At 46.1% G+C, this 25853-nt stretch overlaps 1 protein-coding gene across 1 annotated transcript in view; it reads right to left on the minus strand.

The window, feature by feature from the left end:
• Positions 1-4051: 4051 nt before the first annotated feature.
• The window catches only part of LOC146805172 (cell cycle control protein 50C-like), a 270988-nt gene continuing 249186 nt past the window's right edge, over positions 4052-25853 (minus strand). Inside the window, exons 6-8 of the mRNA XM_085622363.1 lie at positions 22025-22234; positions 6095-7792; positions 4052-6009 (exon numbers count right to left, since the gene is read on the minus strand). Coding sequence (XP_085478489.1) covers positions 7605-7792; positions 22025-22234 — 398 coding nt within the window. The 3' untranslated portion in view covers positions 4052-6009; positions 6095-7604. The remainder of the gene's footprint in view (positions 6010-6094; positions 7793-22024; positions 22235-25853) is intronic.

The raw sequence follows: 25853 nt of genomic DNA on the forward strand, positions 1-25853 counted from the left end.
AAGGGGGATGGAGGGTAAGTCCCCAGAAGTCCTGGAGTGCCAGGCAATTATTCCACCAAAGGTTCTAGGCCGGAGGTTGGAAGGCCAGGTTCGGGATCAGCCTGACCTGAAGGGTGGGACGTCTGTAACCAGCGTCCCGACCGGTTCTTCTTCCAGAGGTACCGCCCCAGTTGGTAGGGAGCAGGGCACTGGAAGGGGGTGCAGAGGGTGGGAGAGCCCACCTCTGACCCCGGTGCAACCTGAGGGGTTAAACCCTGGGTTGGAATGGCGTTCTAGGTGTACCCCTCGCCGGAGGAGGAGGAACCCTAGGAGAAGAGGTAGGGGGAGGAGAGCCTTCCCTGAGACTCCTGGTCCGCCTGAGGGTGCAGACCCTAGGCTGGAGAACCAGTGGCAGTCTAGTCCTGTCTTGCAGACAGGAAGAGTGGAGAATGGCCGCTATGTGCCAGGGGTTACTACCCCCCACTCTGTGGTTAGGCAAAGACCGGTGACACCTGGGTGGCCTAGGGCCTGGTCTTGGCCGCGGACAGCTGGGGAGTACCAGTGGGGTAGCCCAGTTGGTCCAGACCGTGGTTTTAGAAGTAATTCCATGGGTTCATCGTGGCGTAGAACCGGAGGGTGTCCCTGCAGTTGCGGGCCCGCGTCCGTGTTCTATCGCCCCAAGCAGGGAAGTCCATCACGGTGGTGATTGGTCTGCCCTGCGTTTTGGCTGGAAGGGGGTTGTGTTGGACTTGGCCCTTCTGGCAGGTTCACCCCTGAACTTTTTTGCTTGTATTGGTGACTTGGTGATAGTGGTTTTTGGTTTCTGCGCACTTTCCCTGTGTCCCAGGGTAAAGTGCGTGCGCATATGGTGACATAGGCCTGCCCTCTCATAGGAATGCATGGGGAATGTATGTGTCCCTGGTAGTTCCTGATGCGTGGGATGTGCAGGGTCGAGTCTGGTATGTGCGGACTCGTGCAATGATGCGTGCGGCGTGCGTGTACCTAGTATGGAAGTGCCACTTCTAGAAGTGGGCACTTCTGTGTGCAGTGTGAAATGACTGCCTGTCGCGTGATTGGCTGGCTGAGGTCATGTGACGGGCTAGGGATTCCCCAGAGTCAGGAGGAGTCACCCGGTGGTGAATAGGGAGATCAGCAGCTAGATGGGTGGGAGGAGTACACCTGGGTCCTGAATAGGGCTGGGCTTTTCCCACACAATGCTGGCTCCGCCCCCTGTGGTGCGACTGATGACCCTGGCCTGCATTCTGAATAGAGAGAGGGGCTGAGGAAAACAAAGTGCTCAGGAACCAGTTGTAACTGGTTCGCCCCTTCCCTGCACCTTGAGACAAAGGGTTTTACTGTATAAAAATGGGGCTGTGTCCCCACAGAAACTGTTCTGCTTTTGGTTCCTGACAGGAGGGGGCTGCTGCTGCTGGAGGCTAGGAGGAACCGCCACTTGGGACTGCCTTCCTGCCCTGGAGGACCCAGTGAGCTGGCCCCTGGCCCAGCCTTGCCCCCTGCCTACCTTCCTGAACTTTGATATCCTCCCCTAAGTGTTGGGAGAGCTTTATCTGTACCTCAAAGCGCCTGGAAGCGCTTTTATTTCACTTATAGCGCTAGGAGCGCTTTTATCTGTGGCCCCAGCATCGAGAAGCGCTTTTCCTGAAAAGCGCCGTCCTTGTGGTCAGCAGCGCGGAGCTGCGATACTTAGCAGGGAACCCCGGCGTGGGATTCCCCGCTTTGCTGCCGTGCTGGGAAGCGGGTACCCACCCCGCATTGTGGTGCTCGAGCGGGAGCCTACCCCGCTTTATGGAAGAATTACAATCCCTAGCGGGTGCCCACCCCGCCAGGGACTTTGCGCTGTAAACAGGAGCCCCCCCGAGTACTTTTGCTTTATTATACTGGTGACGGGAGCCTACCTCGTATTGCCTCCGCCTTGGAGAATTCACCGCCGCTGGTCCGGGGGCTTCATTTCAAGTGCCGGGCCCTCCGACGTCCGCAGCAGCCGCGCTGGGATTGGTCCCAGGCCTCGGGGATTCCCGCCGCGTCATCGTGAAGCTGCGCCGGCATTGGTTCCCATTCCGCCGCGTCATCGCAGCGGCCGCGCTGGGATTGGTTCCCACCACGCGGTCTCGAAGTACCCGGGAGACTCAACATTGCGGCCGTAAGGACGGAAAGGGGTCCCGGAGAGAGCCCCACCGCCACCAGAGACGTCGGCCCAACCTCCGCTTCCGCCCGGTGAGTAGAGAGGGGGGGTCGCTCCAGTGAAGGGGCCCTGATTGTGGCTAAAAGAGTCCTCCGAGTAGGACTTCACCGACGGGGGCAGTGTGCTCGAGCCCCGAGAGGCTCCAAAGCGGGGCAGCATTGTTGGTCAGAGCCCGAGTGAGGCTCCAACGAGGGACCAATCTTTGTTGTAGAGCGCTAGTACGCTTCAGCAGGGCACATTGTTTTACGAGCCTGCGAGGCTCGCGAGCCCCTGCGAGGGACTCCAACGAAGGGGGCAGAAAGGTTAAAGAGCCTAGAGGGCTCCAACGTCCCCCAGATTGTTTGTTTAGAGCCAAGAAGGTTCCACAGGGGCTTATTGTTTTCAGACCCCAAAAGGCTCCAGCGACTTGGGGGTATTATTCCTCAGAGCGCCAGTGCGCTCCCACGTGGGTCATATGTGGTTAATGGCACAGTAGTGCCCAAGGTCATTTCCCCAGCTGCCCAGCACTTAGTGGGCAGCTGCAACGTTTAGGTGGTGCCCTGTGCGCGCGGGCTTGCGCAGCCTGCGCAGGCGCGCCCTGATTCTGCTGGACAGGGTGTCCTCGCCCCGACAAGGCCAGTTGGCCTAGGGACTGCCACAGGTGGTGGCTAATGTGAGTTTTGCGCTGTTGTTCCTATCCCTGCACCTCTGAATGTATTTTTATGCATCATGTGCCTTGTGTTTACACCTCTGAATGTGTTTTTATGCGTCATGTGTAATGTGCTTTTACCCCTACAGGTATTGTGTTACTTAGGTGGTTGTTTTCTCCTAGTACAGGTGGTACTAGTGAGGTCCTGATTCCCTGCGTAATATTTTCCTAAGGTGGTTAGGGTTGCGTAGGTGGTACTTACCTGTTACCAGTAGTTACTGGTCATGTGCTACATATGTTATTTAGTGCTACAGTGATTGTATGTGCTATGTTCTAAAGTATTATTCCTATGCTCTAAGTGCTAATTTCTGCAAAGTGCTAATTCCTGACAGTGGTCCATGTGGCCCTGTCCCCTGTATATATAATCCCTTGTAAATTCTAACCGTGCCTGTTGGCACATTGTAAAGTGTGTGTTTTTATCTAATGTGTTTTGGTATAATACAAAGGCTATTTTTATATAATACCTTGTGTGGAGTTTCTTTTGTGGTGGGCCTTGGGTGTTGTCGCTGGGTGCGCGCGCAAACGCTTTACACATCGCCTCCGGGATAAGCCTGACTGCTCGTGCCAAGCTACCAAGGGGGTGAGCAGGGGTTATCTTTTGGCGTGTAACTTCCTTGCCCTGACTAGAGTGGTGGTTTCTGCCTGGCTTTGGCGCAAGCCCTAGCCATCCAGAAATCGCCATTTCTAACAGATACTCTGCCAATAATAATAATTGGGAGCATGATCCCGCCCTGAGGTAACTGAACAGAGACTGAAGTACGGGCACCATATTAGGCGTCCAGTACAGCTTGAGGTTGAAAGTGATGTGCACAACTACATACTTAAAATATCCACCTGGACAGTAAATTTGACTGCTAATTGGCTGCCAATTCTTCCTCCTCGGGACTATGACGGATATATCCCAGCTAACCCGCAGGCGGAGGCCTCTCCAAAGGTACCAAGGATTTCCATTAGTCTCTGACCTGTCCACAGCGGATCCAGAAGAAAAAGAAGCATGTTGGCCACAGGAAGGGATACACCATCCTTAATACTGTCAGTCCATCTTGCCAAACCCAGGCCGCAAATTAATCTATATGTAGAGCAAACAAAAAGGGCGAGAGGAGGCATCGCCGTCTAGTGCTCTTTTTTATGGGGAATGAAGCAGATACAGTAACTTTAACTCAAACTGTGGCACAAGGATCTTTTTATGGGTCTGTTCTTTTTATTGTTACAGTAAAGCATTGTAAACATACACAGCTATTTGCCCACAACCCAGGGGGCCGGCAGCGTAAAAAATTTAGATGTTTCTCCATTAACACAGCTGACTGCCTACAACCCTGGGGCCGGCAGTGTCATAAGGCTTTTCAACATAAATATTAACAACCCAAACAATTCCCCCACCCAGTCTCCTCCTAAAAGTACAGAGAAGTGGTATGTGGTGGAAAAGCCTCAAGGCAGTCAAGTGGTGTATGCTTGGTTATAGTGGTCCGAGAGGTCAAATAAGAACTGGATCGGTCACAGGATCTGGCTCGGGGAGAAGACAAGCAGCTTCAGATTATTCGGGCATGTCAACTCACGAAATTCAGAGGAAAGAATATGAATGAACGATGTCCACAGGTGCCATAGGTGTTGCATTTCTTGTCAGCCACAAGAGATAATTTCTCCATTCCTGAAATAAACCTTAATTTATGGACCCAAGCTACATAGTCAGGGATCTTATTGGTGCCCCCGAGGGAGAGAATCACCTGGTGGACTGCCCCTAATGCTAATGCCATCTGCTTTCCTTTCCTAGAGCGAAGCAGGTAAGTCATCAGATTAGGTAGCCCTAATATCCAAGGATGTTTTTAAATGCTTTGACATAGGTCAGAACTTGGGTGGCAAAGCTTATCTTATGTAGATATTGGGAGAGAAATTACCAACTAAGAGAGTTGAAGGCCCTTTCAAGTCTACCAGGATCAATACAAAACACACTCCAAAGAATTTGTGTACCAGTTGTAACTGTCTGACGCATTCTCTTTTACCCTGACCCAGAATGAAGTAATTGAGAAGCAGGTGGACCAAACATGTCTTGACTTTAAACAGTCTTTTTAAGCACTTTGGCAAGGATTTTGTTTGTCACGTTAATAAGAGTGATCAGGCAGTAGGACATGCTTTGATCAGGGGTCCTTCTTGGTTTCAATTTGACTGAGATTTTTGCTGTCCAAAGAGCCTCAGATTGTAAGTCCTCAAGGAGACCCTCCAACCATATGCCGCATGTGGGATATCAGGAGACGGTCATATTGTTTAAAAAAAACTGATGATGAAACCTGTTAAGGCTAGGAGTTTTCCTCCCAATGCATACCGGATATAACCACTTCAAGTTTTATGGTGACAGCAATAAATTGATGGATTCAAGGTCCACTTCACATAGGGTCTGCATGGATCATAGGTACCCTAGCCTCACGTTCACTTGAGGTGTGGGCAGAACATAACCGTTTATAATATGACACAAAAGCATTTCCAACACCTCAGACCCTAATTCAACTGAGGAAGGTAGCTCCTCTTTGCAGTTGGTGAGTCAGTGTAAAAGCTTGCCAGCCTTATCTGCATAACATACTTGTTGTGGTGGGTATCATATTTGTTTTGGTAGATGGTATATTCATTTTGGTAATAATAACATTAGTTTTACTGTGTGCAGTGCATTCCAAGAGGCTTCGTATTTAAATAGCTTTACCTTTGAACTGGATGTTTTCCCTAATATTCTCTAAAAGTATACTGTATTTCGAGAAGAAATTGAAACTGTGTTTGTCTATATTGACACTCCACATGCTTGCTACATTCAGACATCAGTCAAAATAAAAGACGTACACAGGGCCACCCAACCATTATCCTAATGCTGCCATTAACTGGTTCATTCTAGATGTCAAGAACCAGCTTTGCAAGTCATCGGTTCATTCTATATACAATTAATGGAAAACGGGCCAGCCTGAGTAAGGTGTTTGTTTAACGACAACAGAATGACACGTTCATGAACTGCACACGTAGAGCACCATGGTTTTAGTCTTAATTAATTACACGTTCTGGCTATCTCGTTCTAGGTTTGGCGCCCGTATTTGAGATTTAAAGGTTTGTCTGTAGGAAAATTGGAATGAAGTTTTGAAAAGACAATGGACTATATACACTGTACCATAACCAGTTGGCCAGGCCAAAAGGTTTGTCTGTAGGAAAATTGGACTGAAGTTTTGAAAAGACAATAGATTATATACACTGTACCATAACCAGTTGGCCAGGCCAGGCCTTTGCCAAGCTCTTACAGTGGTTTATACATGAGGATCAACAAAGGAAACCTGATGAGCCAATGAGAGAGATACGATCCAGACAAATGGCTTTCCAATACAAAACATTGCACTCTCTGGACAACCAGGCAAAGTGGCATGAAATATGATGTACTTTATAGGCGATTAAAAATTGTAAATCATGTGGTTTCTGCATTTCCTTGCAAGCCCCCAAATTGAAACTTTTCCTTCCTTTCCAGACTGTGCCTTAATTGTCTACGGCTACATGTATTGCCATTGCGAGCTAAAACCTCTGCTTGTTTTCTCTGTTCAATATGTATCTGAACTATATGTGTGTTCTGCAACAGCAACATCAGTAGAGGAGCTATGTATAAAGCACTACAACACGCAAGGGCATGCGTATGTTATTACAACAGTAATGTTGGAGTTTTGATTATTTTTTCAACTTTTCACTTCAAAATACAAACCAAACCTTTTACTTAATAATTGCAAAAGTTGGATAATGTTTTACAATTGGCTACTTCTTGATGCTTCATTTGCTTTAAAGTGTTTCCGGCATCATGCCAAGATTCCTCGCTTTAGTTTGTTACATTTCTCTCATGTTATTTCCAACCCCATCTCTCTTGTAAAATCATCCCATTGAATGTACTTTGGATGCCATCACTTTCAAGAGGAAGAGACACACAACAAGCGCGTGTCGGCAAATGGGGATGCTGGATGAGATATTCTGCGACCAAGTAATGCAGCATTACCGTTGTTATCTTTCACTTTCATTTTATGATACTGGCCACGCTTGCTCCTAGACATGAGAATCTACATCCACAGAGAGTAAAAGGGGGAGGCCAGTCTTGTCGTTGAGAATCTAGATTTCTGCAGAACTGGACAACAGTTCGGGTAGGTCTCAACCTCTCCAGAGAACAAGCATTGGCATAGCCAATAGGTCTCGCCTTTGGGACCTTATAAGTGTTTAGTCATGCAACAGTTGCAAAACGAAATACTTATAAGATCCCAAAAGCGAGACCCATTGGCTATGCCAAGCGGCCGTGCGGCCGCGAAAGTGATCGCGATCACAATCAAACATCAAAGCGGCCATGCGGCCGCGAAAGTGAAAGTAATCGCGGTCAAGCGCGGCGCGCGCGCCCGCGCACATGCACTGTAGCTCTAGGCTGGCCTGGTAGCACTTTTTGGAGCCCTCTCAATAAGTTTCGCCAGACCAGGGCATGCGCTGGGTCAGGCGAGACCTAAAAAGGATACTAAAGGTGCTAATGGAGAATTTCGCGAAGATGAGGAGTTACGGAGGACGCCTGGAGCTAGGCATGGAATAATCGAGTTCCTCATGAAAGTTAAACAAGGAAAACATTTTTACATAATCATAAAAAAACAAGTGGCAACCAGAATTCCAACTGTTCTTAAAATAGATATTACAGTACTGGGAAAGGATCCAAACATCACTGTGCCCATGTTATCAATGAAATTAAAATTACTGTTGAAAATATGTCTGTTTTTTCTTCAGTTTTAAATGAATTGCTAGCATGACAAAAGCTGTCAACACTGTCACCCCCCCAGTTGCAGTGTAGGCAATTCCTAGAAACAAGTTGCTTCCGCCACACCAGCTCATGGTTGATAGAATGACGCGCTTTTGTCCTTTGAATCGTGAAATAGCAAAATCTGATGGTGCAAGTTAAGGTCTAACAAGTTTCCTGCTGTGCAATATCTGCAACAAAAAAGTAAATTAGCATGAAAAGGAGGAACTACTTTTATTGTATGATAGACTGAAAGGAAGAAATGTTACATGTTTACGGCCATGGTCTGAGGGCTGACCAGTATTTGGTCTAAACAAAACAGAACATGGACAACTTTTCAAGCATCATCCCCAGTGGCGGCTGGCATCTACGGGGAGGCAGGGTGCGTGCGAGCGTAAACGATATAAATAAAAAAAAAACAGTTACCTAGCCTCTGCACTGGACCTCTTCTTTCTTAAACTGCAGCCCAGCCACCAGGAAACTCACTTGACCAATCAGGGTGCTGCTCTCATGCTGTGAGAGCAGCGCCCTCATTGGAGGGAGCGGCCTCACTCAGCGCTCCACAGCGCTCTGGAGGCCTGCACTTACTCTAACCCAGCTGGGTGAGAGACGTTTAAAGTGCGCATGTATGGCTGGCCAGCGCAAGATGGCTGGCGATAAAGACATGCGCAATTTAAACAGAACACATAATGCCCACCCTCCTCCCAGCTGCTGTCACTCAGCAGCAGCTCCGCCCCGTCCTGACGCTCTGTTTGGGACGGGGGATAAAAAATAAAATGGTAATGAATTTCCATTTTATTTTTCATCTCTAGGGCTTTGGGGCTATTTTAAGTGGGGACATGCTCCTCCGCTCCAACAGAGGAGCTGCTCCATGTCATACATAAAATAAGAAGCACGCAAAACAACATTAGTGATTCCTCAACCCCATCCAACAATCCCCAAGTTACTCTCATCACTTTCCTATAAACAATCCCTTCACCCTAATCTTCAAGCAATCCAGTGTACACCCATTGACAGTAAGCAAAGTTCAGTGTCCTATATCACAAAGTGGCTCAGCATCAAAGACGGAAGAGAACTTATGCATTAAAGTGCTAGTCAGAGAGAGCGTAGGATATGGGCATGAACTGATCACAATTCATGAGTCGATTCTCCAAATAGGTAGTCCTCCATTCCTAATCTGTGCAAGGTTGTCTTCAAAATACGTTGGTACTTACTTGGACCAGTATGCCACGAGACAGCGGACTCATCTGAATAGAACAGGGGCATATATCAGCCCAGAGTTGACAAACAATAGACTTATAAAAGGACATATCACTGCCCTTCAGATACACATTGCATGTACCTCTACTTTTTTAATCATGCAATTTACAGGCATACAATGTATTTTGACGACAACCTTGCACAGATTAGGAATGGAGGACTACCTATTTGGAGAATCGACTCATGAATTGTGACGAGTTCATGCCCATATTATACGCTCTCTCTGACTAGCACTTTAATGCTTGAGAAGTCTAGACCACATGAACTGCTGAAATAGTTTCTCCCTGTGGCTGTTCCACGACGTTTGAAAGACATCAACAGATTTTAAACAGTACACGTAAGGACTTATTTCTTGGCTACTCTTTTTTGTTATAAAGAAGACACGGCATTGGTGGATTCTCTATGAATATTTGAGGATCGCCCCCCTTACTTAGCTAAGCCTTGAAGAAGTTACTAATATAAGGAAGGCTGTCATGTCTCTATTTCACCTGGCTATTCTGTTCTTTCAGCAACAAGAACTGGACCTTGAAAAAATACCTGTATAAACATGAAATGTTTTTGAAAAAATCTTTTTCTTGTATGAATATATGTTCAGTATGTATTGACTAAATGTCACTCTGATTAATACATTTGAGAGAACCCCAGTACAAATCCAAATATTGTCATATACTGTGATTTGAGCGATAGATAGAATACATAGGTCTTGTGTTTCAATAAAAAAAAAATCAATGTTGTAGTAATATTGTTGAGTGCCGGGGTACATCTGTCTGTCAAACAGATGTTTACTGTTACCCAACTCATTGGCATTAATTTTATTGACCTCAGAAGGATGAAAGGCTGAGTGAACCCACTGGGATTTGGACCTTTGAACATGAGGTCGAACACAGACCCCTACAGTGGAAGCATTGGTCCACTAAGCCACCAGACCCGGATGGAAAGTTAAATGTCACCTGTGGACTACAGCTCTTACTGTCCCGTCCACTGCTATGACTAGCAAAACATGGCTTCAGGCCTGCCTGACTGCTGCAGTTTAAACCTGCAGTTCGGCCAGCCAAAATAACCCTTATGACATAGGAAAGGCTTTTAAATGTCAAAAAGTCACCCCTAAGTAGGCCTTGTAGCTCACAAGGTAGGATGCCCAGTATTTATTTGTGGGTCATGTAGAAACTCAATGTAGGCACGTTCGTATATTGACACACTACTAAATACTATTTTCCCCATTGAATGTTCTGGTTGGCTTATGAGGAAAATAAGTGCAAATTAGTCTATTAATTTTGCTATCTCAGGTTTGGGACAAGCTAAAAAAAATGGATTAGACACTATTTTTAATACTTATTAAACACCCAATTCAATGGCAAAGTTGCAGTTTTATTAAATATTGAGGAACAGGAACTTCTAGAAGGCTACCTTTTCCCTGCCTGAAGATCCTGGAGCCTAATTTGCATTTGCGTGCCAGTAGCTGTCCCTGCCAGTGCTTGACCTTAATGAGGTGTGAAAACTGCTCCCAGAGCAGGGCAATGGTTTGGACCTTTTAGGGCAGGATAAACGGGGGGTTCTGTATGTGATACCTGTCAGCCCAGCGAGAGTAGCTAAGAGGGTTCAGGTCTTTTATTTACCTCAAAGTGGCAAGGGCAATACCTTCCCTTTTATACCTTCATGTAAGGGGAAACCAAAGGAAAGGCATTTGACATGTAGGCCCTCAGTAGCTAGTTGGGCACCAGCCCATTGGGAAGGATAGATGGCCCCAGAACCAGTATGAGGATGAGGGTACTGCTCATTTCCATAAATACACCTCTGCCTGTCCCATAAGCTCCCCTCCGGGGTGGAATGCCTGTGCTATATTGAATTTCCCTTAGAATACCCACATTGGAGGTAGACTTTCTGTGTTAGACTCTACCTGTCTGATTTCGTTGTAGTACTAGTGTGCATTTTACAGGAGGTGCCTGGCTCCTGCACCGCACTCAGCTGACATCTTCAAAGGCTCTGGTTTATCTTTAATCATCATCCGTTTTATGTCTTATTAGCATTTGTCTCTGTTATTTTGGTTGGTGTTCTAGGGAAATGGCATTAACCATGCATATTCCTTTACCACGCTTGCCTTTACAATGATTTTTTTTGTAAATGCGGTAAAGGCATATGTGTGGTAAAGGCAGTCAGCGCTCTAGACTCAGAGCGAATGTACGGGGGTTCAAGGTGTTAGAGACTAGGAGAGACTCCCTGCCCGGACGAGATAGTGAGGAACAGAAAGGATCGGGACGCGGCTTGGTGAGTTGTTTTCTGAACAGGGTGGGGTCGTTTTTAGGGCTGGATGCTGGGTTTTAGGGCTCAGGTGGGTGCTCGGGGTAGTTTTTAGGGCTGGCGGCAGGTTTTAGGGCTCAGGGTGAGGGACTTGGGTGTTTTAGGGTGGGGAGGCCGGTTTTAGGTCTCAGTTCTGAGGCGGGGGAGTTTTCGGGGCTGGGTTTTAGGGCTTAGGGTGGGGGATCAGGGGATCAGAGTACTTTTTAGGGCGAGGGCAGGTTACAGGGTGCAGGGCTGAGGTGTTTTTAGGGTTGGGAATCGGAGTAGTTTTTAGGGCTGGTGCTGTTTAAGGGCTGGGAGGTTTTTAAGGCTAGGGTCCGGGTAGTTTTCAGGGCTGGGGGCCGGATTTTGAGGCTCAGGGCGGGGGGCTGGGGTGTAACCTTTACCACGCATATGCCTTCACCAATCATGCCTTTACATTGAAATTTGTTGTAAAGGCATGCATGGTAAAGACGCAGTTGTGGTAAAGACTGTGTTGTTAAGGCATGCAATGTAATCGCATCCATGGTTCTGTCATACAGCCGGTGTTCTGTTACCAGTAACTGAACCCCACAAGGGAGTTTATTGAGTGCATTAGGGGTTGCTGGACCCTTGTTTGATTAGCACTGAATGGAATTGATCACCATGCCGCAAGACACGTCCCTGGAAGCCAGGCTTTAAATCAAACTCTACAGCGTGTCCGTGCAGGGGCATTGTAGGTAGATTTTCTCTGTTACACTCTACCTGTCTGATTTCCTTGTAGCATTAGCATGCATTTTACAGGAGGTGCCTGGCACCTGCACTGCTCTCAGCAGCCATCTTCAAAGGCTCTGCCTTATCTTTAAATATAGTTCTTTTTATGTTTATTAGCATTTCTCACTGTTATTTTGGTTAGTTTTTTGTAACTGCACCCCTCAAGGGAGCTTGTGATGTGTAGTAGGGGTTGCTGGACCCTGTTTGCTCGTTTATTTTCCCCTTTTTGTTTTATTGTTAGCGCTGAATATTGCAGATTGCCACTCACACCCTGACACGCCCCAGGATGCCGAGCATTAAGTCAAGCTTTACAGGTCGCCTGTGCAGCCACATTGGAGGTAGACTTTATCTGTTAGACTTTAACTGTCTGATTTCCTTGCAGCACTAGCGTAAATTTTACAGGAGGTGCCTGTCTCCTGCATCGCACTCAGTGGCCATCTATAAAGGTTCTGCCTTATTTTTTATACATTGTTTGTTTTATGCTTTATTAGCATTTCTCACTGTTATTTTGGTTGGTTTTCTGTTACCAGTAACTGCACTGATCTCCACGTCCCCCTGAAACCCTCTGGATGCTGGGCTTTAAATGAGGCTCTACAGTGTGTCTGTGCAACGAACATGCGCAGCAGGTACGCCTAAGGCAAGCCCGTCTGCGCCCGTCCACATTCAGACAGCACTCAGTGCCAGAACCCCTGCCAGATTTGCCTCCCACCCTGAACACATGGTTATCTACTCAAGGGAAGAGCTCTTAAGTCTTAACCTCCCAGGTAAGAAATGTCATGGTCCCATTCTGAACCCATCTGGGCCTGCTGAAACTCTTAAATGTCCGACGTGCAATCTCTCCCAGAACTAATACTAAAGTCAGGATATATAACCCTCTTAGGCTCTCCACCCCTGAGCCACCTTACAGCTCACAGATTAGTTGCTGTACATTAAATAATGCTAGATCACTTGTAAAAAAAAACGAAATTGAATTTTTGGAATTTTTGGAATTCAATACTTTAGATCTAGCCTTCATAACAGAAGCGTGGGCCGATGCAGCCTCAGGGCCTGTCTGACCTGGTCTCTATGATTTTGGCAGGGTATCCCACCTCTAGGCTGGACCACAGGGAGAAGAGGGACGGCGGCTTAGCCATAATTTATCATGACCACCTCAAAGCTACTTTTTGAGCATTTGAATGTGAAGCACCCTCTATTAAAATGGAACTCAGTAAAAACTATTCTTTTCATGGATCACTTATCTACCAGGCCCAAGAGCGACCTTCACTCAGTTTATGGAAACCTAGATAAACAACTCAGATTACTTGGAGATTTTAATTTCCATTTGGAAAATTCACTGACTAAAGACTCGGAATCGCTCACTGATATGATGGCCAGCTTAGGCTTAACACAGATGGTGACGGGCCCTAAGCACTCAGCAGGTCATCTGCTGGATGGGATTTTCACTGACAATCCACTCCTTCATCCAACCTCTTTACTTCTGCTCATATGGTCTGATCATATGGTGGTTATGCTTAACCAGGAAATATCAACCAAGCCTCCGAGGGCCAATTTGCTCCTATAATGCTGTCCTTGGCACAACATAGATGCAAGCATGCTCAAACAACACTAGTTCGAAGTCTTCCCTTTGTTTCCAACAACCTAGATTACACCACTACCAACTTTGGATTGACACCACAGTAAATCTTCTAGTGCCCAAAAAAACCTATAAAAGCTGCAGAGCCCCTCCTTCTGAGCCTTGATTTCTCCGAACAATTAAGTTAAAAAACAACTGTAGGTGGATATTAAATTATGACATCTCAGAGAAAGAGACCTACAAACACACTATTGCTGCATATAAAGGATTGATTCAAAAGGAAAAAACACTTTATTTTACTCATAAGATTGAGGCTTCTAAAAATTCCTACAAAGAGTTGTTCGCCACAGTAAAATAACTGACCAACCTCCCTGATAAAAAGAACAATATGGCAGGCCAATCCTTCTGTAATTCGCTAGCCTCTTTCTTCCAAGCCAAAGTTAAAGACATGTGCAATATTTTTTCCACCAATAACAGGCAATCCTCTTTTCTTCCGGACATAGCTGGCCCCCTAGTATACCTGATCCAATTGATCCATCCCAATGTCCTTCCAGCGACTGTATGGCTGTTAATAGCCCAGTGATATTGTCATCATTCTCCCAATTAACACCTGATCAGGTCTAGATCTTACTTAAGATCATCAACTCTGGCTTCCCTCTGGATCCATGTCCACGTAAAAAAATTTCAAACTGGCCCCATAGATCATAGCTCTTCATCTGATATTTTCAATCTTATGTTCAGAATCGGCTACTTCCCCAAGGAGTGGGAAAAGCTTCTATCCTTCCTCTCCTGAAAAAGACTAATCTAGACGCTTCAGATCTCAATAACTATTGACCAATTTCTCGCCTTCCCATCCTGGCGAATTTTTTAGAAAAGGCTATCAACCAGCCTCCTTTATCAATGACAAGTGCCTTCTTGACCTGACTCAGTACAGCTTCAGAAGCGAGCACAGCACTGAACTGGATCTGATTGCTGCTTCTGAAGAAATTAGAAACTCATTTTGTTAGACCTCTCTGCGGTATTTGACACAGTCAATCATAATTTATTGATTGATATTCTCCACTCCACTGAAATCAGGGAAATGGCGCCTACCCTTTTGAAATCATTTCTTTCGGAGTAAGAGCAATTTGGCGCTTTGGATGAATTTACTTCACCCCCGTTGTCACTACCTTGTGGTGTACCGCAGGATTCCTCCCCAAGTCCCATGCTTTTTAATCTTTACATTAACCCTTTGGCTTGTCTTATTAAATCCTTTGTTTTTTATGTGGTATCCTATGCCAACAACACCAAGATTGTTGTCTCAGTGGCTAGCAACCCTGAGGACATGGCAATTAGATTCCACAGTTGCATGTTGCGGGTCAGCAGATGGATGAACGAAAACTGTTTAAAATCGAACTTAAGTAAAACTGAAGTTCTCTTGTTCGGAAAGAACACGGCTGTCTGGTCTCCTAGACGGTGGCCTCAAGAATTGGGTACTTTAACCACACCAGTATCGAAGGGCAAGAATTTAGGGATCTTATTCAACACCAATCTCTCGTTCAGAAATCAGATCAATGCCATCACTTTCTCCTCCTTCTTCACCCTTAAATTTCTCAGGAATGTTTTCGCATTCATTCATCATGAGCTGAAGAAAACAGTGGTAGCAACTCTTGTTATGTCTAAGTTGGACTGTTGTAATGCTCTCTTCAAGAACCTGCAGAAAAAAACTTCTAAACAAGCTACAGATGATCTTACAGAATGTGGCAGCCCGACTCTCATTAGGAATCCCTAAACATTAGCCTGCCATTCAAGCTCTGACCCAACTACACTGCCTTTCCACGAGGAAGCATATTAATTTCAAGGCTTTGTGTATTGCGTTCCGGCCACTTCATGGCACTGGGCTCTACTATCTTAAATGCAGGTTTCAGTGTAATGTCTCCTCAAGATCCTTACGGTCATCCACAGTTAATCATGTAGTAGTCCCGAGATTTAGACTAGTAAGCTGGGGTGTCAGAAGCTTTGTGACCTGCACATCCAAACTCTGGAACACCCTTCTCATCTCGCATAGAAAAATTTGACAGACTTGCTTTCTTTTAGGAAAGCACTTAAAACATGGCTCTTTAGCCAATAGGTTCTACCTTATACACCAGCTTAGATCTTTCTTTTCTTTGTCTTTTCATCTCACTTACTTCAACAGGTTTATTTCAGTGCCTAGACGCCTTTGAGCATTAGTGCGCTTTATAAATACAAATTAAATTTCACATTATTTCAATAGTGCACTCTGGGATAGACTGCAGTTAGGCAAAGAGCATGTGCTCTAAACGTTGTCCCCAGGAACTTTTTCCTCAATGGTTAGGGAGTGTCCAGGCCTTCCCCCTCGCCCACTAGCTGGTGAAACCTACAAAACTGGCATCTCACCCACAGCGCATGGAACACTTTCTGGGGCAGAGGAAGAACAAATGAACAACTGCATCTGCTGTTTGAGACCTGTGGGTTGACCTGACGCTCTGGTCCTGCTCTCATTTGTGTCCTGGACAAAGTAGTGGACTCCATAGATCAGTTGACTGACCTCCTGTTTGGCTACAAGGACATCAAAAGACACAAGAGGCCTGTTTCCTGGACTGACCAGTTGCAACTGAAAGAGGACTGGGCTCTGGTGGTAGCCTCTCCTGGACAAAGTCCTGACCCTGAAGTGCTGTCCCTGAGGTCCTTAGTGGAGTCCGAAAGGATTTATTCTCTCCATATATGTTCACTTACAGTACCGTTATGGCTAGCTTTGATTAACATATGTTTAAAATGCCCCTAGGTACAGTGGAGTTATAGTTACAAAACTAAACAAAAAGAACACTTCAATCCACACACCTCAGGGATTTTATAGCAGTGGTAAATCCCCCAGAGGCAAAAATATATGTTCTGCACGGTCGCCAGCCACGTGTAGTGGGATTAGCCATAGCCTTTTCCTGCCCTGTAGATGTGTGCCGATTGCCCTACAAACAGTACGATTGAGCGGGTGGTCTGGCGCATGTACCCTTTGGCTAGTATGCCAGGACAGATGTGGCGAATTCCCCAATCAATGATAGCTCCGCGGTGAACATACTGAACAGCAGGACCACTGGTTCATTATGACACACCATTAATACTGCACATTAATTTCTCACATGTGCTTGTTTTTTCACTTAGTTGCAGTAGCTATACACTCAACCCTGATGAAGGCCATGACACTCTGAATAGGTCCCCAGGTCGAAACATGTTGGTCATGCACTGACACAGGAGCTTCTAATGACGGCAACTGTGTTATCAGCTATTTGTTTTTAATCCTGTCACAGGGTAGCCGATTAAAGTTGCTACATAGCTAACCTTGTAGCCAGTTTTAACCACGTTCACATTAGCACTGCACTTTTCACTAAGCACACCAAGCTCACATAGGGTTTTAGTTCAACCCGCCTCATCTATACCAAAACATCCCTGTGCTCCTCCCACGTAGGGAGGGGATTGTAGGCCACATAGAGACTAGGTGTTTCACGCGAGGAGGCACTCCTATGATGAAGCATGCCACCTTTGGTGTGTGAGGGGAACCGTCCTTAAAGGGATTCCACCTCTAGTACATGGTTGAGTAGACCTTGTTGCACTCTTCACCGCTCTATTTTGGACCCGTGGCCTTGTTTATGTGTTTTGATATTACGAGTGGGGAGGTGGCCCACGCCGGTCCTTAAATCTCCTCTAGCCCCCCTAGTGTGTATTCATTAGCCATAGGGCCTGGCCTACAGAAAAGCACTGCTTTCTTTCTTTTTTTTAACGTTTCCTAGGGATCACAGATACCAAATCTGAATTTGTGGCTCCCAGCAAAAGACTGTTTGGGTTTTGAAGTTGTTACTTCATTTTATGCTGGGTTGCTTATATCATGACATCATGTTTAGCACTAGACATTTCCTGGGTTGGACAATAACATAGCAGATGCTGTCTCATTCACAGTGGCAGATGTTTTGTGGATTGCTACCAGTAGTGGAGGTCAAACTCACCAGGTTTGGTAAATTTGGTCCCTAGGAGATTGAATTTGTTGCAGCTGGGGGACAACTCCCTGGCACCTTCTACCAGAAGTAGCTACACATAGGTTTGGTCATTATTTTTAGTTAGGGGAGCGAGAAGAGGGGAGACTGCTGTAAGGTTGGTCAGAAGGCGAGATGATGTGCTACATTTTATAATGTCATTGTTTGAGGCCAACATGTCAGAGGTGAATCCATCTCGAATTGCATTATCTGGCAAATATCTTTTGGGCTATGAGTCATCAGCAGCTGAGCTTGGTAGGCTAGTGTTAGTTGGTTGGTTGGTCTATGGAATGGGGAGTTGTGGCAAACAACAGGTGCCCCATAACCAGTGCATTATCGAGGTGCTTTTTAAAGGGCTTGCTTGAGATGTTGCTTTTTATTGGCGGTAAGGGTAGAAAGGGCTTGTTGAGGGAAGAAGTAGTGGGTAATGGGCAGACGCTATTGATTTGTCTGCGGTATTAGTAACCAGATTAGAAGGAGGAGGGTAAGTGAGTGCGCATTTGATGTAGTCGGATGAGGAGCTACACCTATTGTCAACGTGGATGACATTTCTACAGGTGAGGTGTGAGTTTGTGAGCAAAATGTTTTGTCATCTTTTCAAGATCTGAGTATTTTGAGGGAGGCATTTGATATCTTGGGTTTCCCTGCAACCGGATATGGTTTTTATTCCTTTGGACTATGAACTGCTACTGAAGCAGATGTTAGGGTTTTCACAAGAGGACATTAGTCATATCGGGAGGCGGATATTATTTTGCTATGAAAGGCATATTAGGCCAAATGTTTGGAGTTAAATCCAACAATGGCTGATGTTCTCTTGTGTTTATTTGCATGTTGTATTCAAGGGACCTTTGAAAGCAAATCTTCAATTTGCATCACCAGCAATTCACTGGTATAATGGACATCCAAGCAATCTGAAACAAGATGTTTTCTACTTTCTCTTCGGCTGAACGCTAGGAATAATGCAATTTTATGAGGTGGGATAGCAGTGCCTTGCACTGGGGACCGTTCTTGCTCACTTTAGCCAGTTGGAACCCAGTAGGGGATGCTCAGATTTGTTTTCTGTACATTTGGTCAAAAATGGTTTAGTTCAACTTTCTGGCACCTTCTCGTTATTGCAGATCTGACTTTTTATGTGTGAAGAGTTTGTAGTCTGGCACTCATATTATGTAGAGGGGAGTGTAACAGAGGGTCTGTAAGATAAACGCCATAACGAAAATGTACAATAAAATAAAACAGAGGCTTTTGTTTCCATAAGAACTTTGGTGTTATACAATATGTACAAATTTGACGTTATCCTTTATGGGGAAAGAACATTATTTGCAATATTTGAGGGAGGTATTTGTCAAGACCGTGGGTGAAAATAGTGTGGGATAGGTGAGATGTAGAACTGACAACCAGCGGCAATAAGGAGAATGCGGGTCGGTGAGTAAAACACCTAGCCCTGGTTTTCCTGGTTGGCATGATTTTGATGTGTTTAAATGTTACTGAGCAGGTGAATACACGTGTGAGAATATTGGCTAGTGGTGGGCGTAACTCGTGTAATTCAGTATAGCGCAATCACAAAGAATTACCTAAGAATTCAGTGAGATTTTGCATAATTATGGGATAAGAGTAACTGAGCTTAGCGCTACGTCTTAGTGAAAAAATGCCCCCTCGTGTCCAAAATGGGCACGAGAATCATTTTGCGCTTAGTAAAAGTGCTAAACACAACAGCATAGGAATAGCAAGTGCGAGCAGCTGTTCACGCTCAGTAAATGTGCTCTTGGTGTAGGATATTCCACCAAATTACTCCAGGCATTTAGAGTTATTGTCTTACTGCAAAATGCACCCTTGCGTCCAAATTGGACTCGAGGATGCATTTTGCACTAAGAAATAGCACTAAAAGCAGCAGAACACGAATACCAAGTGCCAGCGGCTGTTTGTGCTCAACAAATGTGCTCTAACAGTAGAATTTATTACCCCAAATTATTCTTAATTGTGTGACCAGGAGTAATTGTGCTACTATCTGTAATTCTGCATCAAAGAGTAACTGGGAATTACTAAAATTACTATGATTACTCTGGCGTAATTTAAATTTCACCCAGGTCTCATATTGGCATGCTTTCTAGGAAGGAAAGGGGTCGGGTAAAGAGCTAGGGAAAAGGGAGCAGGAGGACGAATTAGGAGTGGATGGCGAGTTTCTTGAAAAGTCACGCTAGATGGATTGGGGAAGTATGGTGTTTGTTTGGGCTTTCAGTGTATGGTGTTGGCATATTCGTGAGGCAGAGTATTCATTTGTAATAAATTGCATACTCACACAGACCTATCCTATTAATGATCCCTGTCACCTTAAGGGGCTTATTTATGAGCCCTTACGTCACATTTACGCCACCATTATGCCACTTTATGCGGTGTAAATAATGCGCCACATTGCTCCATATTTACTATCTAGGAAGATGCGTCACTTTGTAAAGCCCTGCGCTACATTATACCTGTGTCAGGTATAATATATGCAGGGTGGGTGTTCCCCCGCATCAAAGCCTCGCAGAAGTGGCTCACTGAAATCTATGAGATCTATAAGATTTCAGTGCGCCACTTCTAGGACGTCATTGCGTCAAATCTTTATGCCTGCTTCATAGCAGAACTAAATAAGGCCCTGAGTTGTTTGGCCGTTGTTCTTTTGCCCTTTTCACACTCTATGAGACTCTGGGGCAGAGGGAGTGACAATGTCACTAGCACATGGGATTTTCAGGTGAGTGGCACTGGCCACAGGGGCAACGATAGTGATAGCGCTGGGTTAGGTTCCTGTGGTTGCGGGGTTTGTAAGGGTTATTGATGGTTGGGTTGGCAGATCAGGTTTTTTTCCCTCCCAGCTTCCCCTGTGTGAGGGATTTGGGTGAGGTATTCTTTCATCAGGGTCTTAGGTGAGGGGATTTTTTGAAGTAGGGTGTGTAGCGTGATGGGAGTCACTTTGGCTAGAGCAGGTCTGGAGTCTTAGTTAATTGCCCTAGGGCAGAATATTTAGTATGTATGTGGGTATGCAATTGAGAATATGCAAGGGATGAACATTATGGAGTGAAGGTCTGGAGGAGGGGGTGGGCACAGATATTGGTGTGCTCTCTTGGAAGGAAAGAGTTCAAAGGCAATGCGCTTGAGAAACAAGGACTGATGGAAGAATTAAGTATAGACAGGCAGTTTGTTTAATTATGCTAAGTGGATTGGGGATGTATGCTGTTTGTTTGGACATTAGTGTATATGGTTGGTGCATATAGGAGGTTTTAAGGAAGGGATGTAAGGTAATTTTTTTCTATTCGTGAATCAGGTTGTTGATTTGTAATGTTTTGTACAGTGACACATACCTGTCGTATTAAAGTGACCTTTTCAGTTACTTTAGTTGCTCATGCCATGATTCTTTTGCACTATTTTCAGTCGAAATTTGCAAATTGGTCAGGGATGGCAAATTTACTAAGGGCGGGAAATGCGATTTCCTATGAAGTGACATGTCAGCCATAACTACAGACACATATGTGGCTGCACCTCTGTGTAGGAATAAATTAAATGTAGGACCTGTGTAGTGTGACTCTCATGCTTTTTATGCTTGATTCAGGGTGCAAAATATCACATTTTTAACTAAACTTTTCAAATCTATGAGCAAGAACAAACCTGACTCAGGGACGCTTCTGCAACGTGAAGTTTCATGGTCACTATATAGCTATTCCATTACATTAACCTAACTCCCAAAAATCAAATGCAAAAGAGCAAGGGGCATATTTATAAATGTTTTGTGTTGCCCTTGGACCACGCAATGGGGTGCATGGGTGACACAAAACCGAAGCTGGATTTATCAAGCCACTCAAGGCCACCTTCCATGGCCCTGAGGGGCTTGATAAATCCTGAGTAACACATCCAAGCGCAAATCACTCTGCTGCACTACTCTGTCACAGGGTGACGTTCCATGGGTGGGGCATGTGTAAAGTGTGTGTATTCCCACGCATCTACCCATGGATTTTGGAGCATTCTTAGATTTACCAAACACTGGTAAACCTGGAAATGCATCAAAATGGTATGCCTCCCCAGGGAGGCGTAAGGCAGGAGTAAAATCTTTACTTCTACTCATTTTGTCCTATTTCAATGTCTGCTGCATTCTGCAACACATATAGAAAGATAAAAAAGCCTCAGAGAATTGGTTTTGTGCAGGACTGTGTCACATCCTGCACAGTAACAATCCTGTCTGCAATGCAAGCACCCTTGTACCATAGCGCAAGGGTGCCTGCGCTGGCCCTAGGCAACCAAAAGGACAGACAGGAAAGGACAGTGCAAAGAAAGGAGAGGAATACGTTGCATTATGTTAAATACAGTGCATTCCTGCCCTTTCCCTTTCAATCAGCACAGAAAGGTGGCTTGCTGCGCTGAACTGCGCTGTGCGAAAGCTACATAATTAGGCCCCTAAGAATGCATGGACTCTCACCCAGCGCAAAAGAGGGCATTTGAGCACAACATAAAAGGATACCATATGAAATGTCAAAGCTGTAATTGCCAGGCGGTAGTCCATTGACAAACACACCAATGCGACTAACACGACGGTACAGCTTTCTGAAAGAGGGAAAAGCCGCAATTCGCATCCAGATGATGAGGTCATCGTTTTTGAAACCGTTATTCTGAGGGTCCGCAGGATCAAGCATGTAAACAGGTTTCTGCCAGTACGGCGGATGACGAGTACCTGCGCATTAAATACAAAAAAAGTAAACATGAGCATAAAGCAAAGATTCTTAATCATCTTTTCTCATTTTTTTTAAAAAACAATATTGCATTTACCTTTGCTCATTGAATGGGCCGGCATCAACATTACTCTTCCCATTGAGGAAAGGAATGGACCCCCCTTTTCTCAGGAGTAAAGAGGGGCTGTGAACTTTGAACTAAACAGTAAGAGAGTGTCTGGTCATGAAACACTACTGGTCCTGACTCCATCACACCTTATCCTGAATAGTGGGCAGTGTGATAATTGCCACGGCGCGGTAATTACCGAGCGCCGCGGGGGCCGGAATAATGACTAAACACTCTAATTGCTTTGGTAGCGTGGTCCCGACTGCCAGAGCCGGGCAACACCTCTTTATTTTATATTTGCGTGTGGCGTCATGCGCCAGCGCTCTTTCGTCACCTTCGGGCATGGGTAGACTGAAACGCTACCCCACCGGAGGATATTACATTCCTTCTAACCTTTATTAAACAATAAACAAGACATTAACATGTAGATCTGTTACCAGTTCCAGGGATGCCATTGGTCCTCAGTTCCTACCCAGACACAGGACACAGTCCGCTGCGAAACTTCGGTCCCTCACACCATGAATCCCGCCAACCGGGAAGATGGAGCCGGATTGCTCCTCAGGTCGTATCTGGAATGCTCTCCCTGTGATGATGATAGAGAGGGGGCCACTTCCTGTGAGACTCCACCCTCCGGGGATCTCACCAGGGAGTCGGACAGTCCTCTGTCTGGAGTTCCGAGGGGTGATGGTGATTCTTGGTCAGATCTGCTCGGACCATTAATGGGGATAGTTCCTTGGCCATCCTCAATCTCTTCAGCCACTCTACATTGAATTGGACCCGCTTCCATATGATCCGGTCTTGACAAGTTGGGAGTTAAAGCATGGACCTTTATGAAAATTTATATATTCAGAGTGAGTTCTTCGGTTCCTCTCCGGGCTGTTACCATCGTGCCGGTTTGGCGGATCACTGTCCACGGACACTGTTCAAAAGGGAGACGGAACTTGCTCCCGGGGTGTCTGTCTCTGACATAGACTAGGTCCTTTTCTTGAATGGTCGACGCTCTCGCTCTTTGGTTGATGCTAGCTCGGTTGTTGGTGCTGGTCCGTTTGGCTAAGGTCCTCGCGGTGTCGATCTGAGGAGGGGCCCAGTTTGGGTGATGGGGGATAGTGTCACGCACCACTCTACCCATGCTTGCTGGTCCCGGTGCTCTCTCAGTCGTGAGATGAGGCGTCAATCTGTATTCTCTCAGGAAGTTGTAGATGGCTCTTTCAAGGGGTGTATCTTCAGCATGCGCAATACGAATGACCTTATTGAGAGTGCGCATTAATCTCTCTACTTCCCCGTTCGCTTGGGGCCAGCGCAGTGTTACCTTCCGATGTTGAATGCCCCAGGACTTGAGATAATCAGCAAACTCTTGCCCCTGAAAAGGCGGGCCATTATCCGTCTTCATCACCTCAAAGATCCCGTAAGTTGCAATGATCTTTTCTACTTTTGTAATTACTTCCATGGCTGTTTGACCTCCAACAATTTCTATCTCGGGGTACTTTGTGTAATCATCGATGACCACAGGGGGCGTAGCGCCAATCCGGCAGATGCCCAAAATCAATACTGATGCACTCCCACGGTCGTCGGGGGTTGTCTTCAGTGTTGACGGGGTGAGGACGATCCGGTTGGCCTGACACCTGGCACCATTGGCACGTTCTGACTGCTCGACCATCGGGTCCATCCCCGGGAACCATACCTTCGCTTTTAGGCGACCCTTTGTCTTCACCACACCCTCGTGCCCTCTGTGTGTGAGGTCCACTGCTTGTTGAGCAAGGCTTGACGGGATTACCAGTCGCGGACCTCTGAGCAAGCAGCCACTGCCGTCGACCTAGAGTTCGTCCCTGATCCGCATTATCGATTTGAATGTGGCTTTCGCCTGAGGGGTCCGACAGGACATCGTGGTCTGAATGGGGCGCCAGTCGTTCGCCTGAACTGCGGTGATGACTAGTTGCAGACACTCGTCATCCCGGGTGGCTTCTATTTTGGCTTCAAGGCTTATCGAAAGTGGTCAGGACCTCTCCGATATGAACCAGACGTATTCTTCCGTGTCCTCGGCATCATCTTCTTCCGCTTTGGTTGCAGCCCTCGGGTGCCTTGATAGGTAGTCAGCTGGGTTGGATGAGCCTGGCTTGTACTCCACCCGGTAATCATACCCTTGCAGTTGAAGGATCCATTTCTCTATCCTCAGGGGGGCTTTGATGCAGATCCTTGAAATAGTGGGATGAGGGGCTTGTGGTCGGTGGAGACCGTGAAGGGGTGGCCATACACGTAGACGTGGAAATGCCGGCAGGCCCAGTGGATTGCGATTGCCTCTCTCTCAATCTGAGAGTAGCGCTGCTCCGTGTCCGAGCGGCTCGCGTATGCAATCGGGGTAGACTGAAACGCTACCCCGCCGGAGGATATTACTGGCAGGTTAGTCAAACCAGACCCAGAAGTCTTCATGGCGGTGGAGCTGCTGGTAACCAGAGAGACATGGTTCTCCACTGGCGATTGGATAAAGCACACTCTATAAAGAATGGACCCAAGGCATGGTCTAATGTGCAAAGTCCGAGGAATATGTTTATAACGCCAGGGGGTGCCACAGAAATATCGCGGGACGCGTGGTGGGATTATCACTGGGGAATGACTTATCTCAGCTCCATACTAGTGTTATATATACTATGAGCTAGTCATTATTGATTGTGTAAGTGCTGCACGATTTTGTTTATTGCTTACTGTAAACCCAGTGAAAAGTTCTAAAAAACACATTACTCTTCCCATCAAAAGAGCAGGACCGTTGATTGGGTGCAACAGTGACAAAGGGCTCTATTTACAAAAAGGTTAAGGTGCATTTGTATCCTACATCTTTATGTGGTAGTGAAAAGAGTTATTGTGTTAGTGTGATGCATGCACCCAGAAAACTTACATTGTTTACTGTAGTTGTCTCTGCCATAAGTAGAGAAAAATAAGCATTGGTAAATGTCTCAAAAGAGTTGGGAACTGAATGATTAAAGGTGTGGTTTGCTTTAGAAGAGTATGAACACCCCAAACCGTGTAAGCCAATGAGCATTCACAAGCTCCAGTCAACCCCTTCTCACCCTGGAACTGCTCAGTGGCTTCCAGGATGGAAAGGGGAACTGAACACCCCTAGATTTCTTGGGGTGAAGTGGAATGGGTTTCTCCAGAGAGAAAATATTTCCCATGGAGAAAGAAAAATCTGTCCACTTAAGTTTCCACACATGTTATTTTAGTGGAATTTATAAAAGCGCTCGATTGGAAACTTTAGACCTCTGAGGCGGAAGCCGGAGGTATTTTCGCTCGTGTTTTAAATTGTGTGACTTGTGTTTTTTTAAACTTTATTCTTAACTGTGCACTCACCCAGAGCTTTTCCCTGCTATCCCCGCCAAGCAGGCTCCCCACAAACAGCGGATCTCAGCGCTGTTTACCGGGTGAAATAACTCACGGCCGCCATCGCTGCTCAAACGCGAGGCCACGCCCATCCGTCAGGCCACGCCCGTCTTCAAGCCTATGTAAGCGCTGAATGCTAGCGC

The sequence above is a fragment of the Triturus cristatus genome, chromosome 8, assembly GCF_964204655.1.
Source record: "Triturus cristatus chromosome 8, aTriCri1.1, whole genome shotgun sequence".
Classification (NCBI taxonomy): Eukaryota; Metazoa; Chordata; class Amphibia; order Caudata; family Salamandridae; genus Triturus; species Triturus cristatus.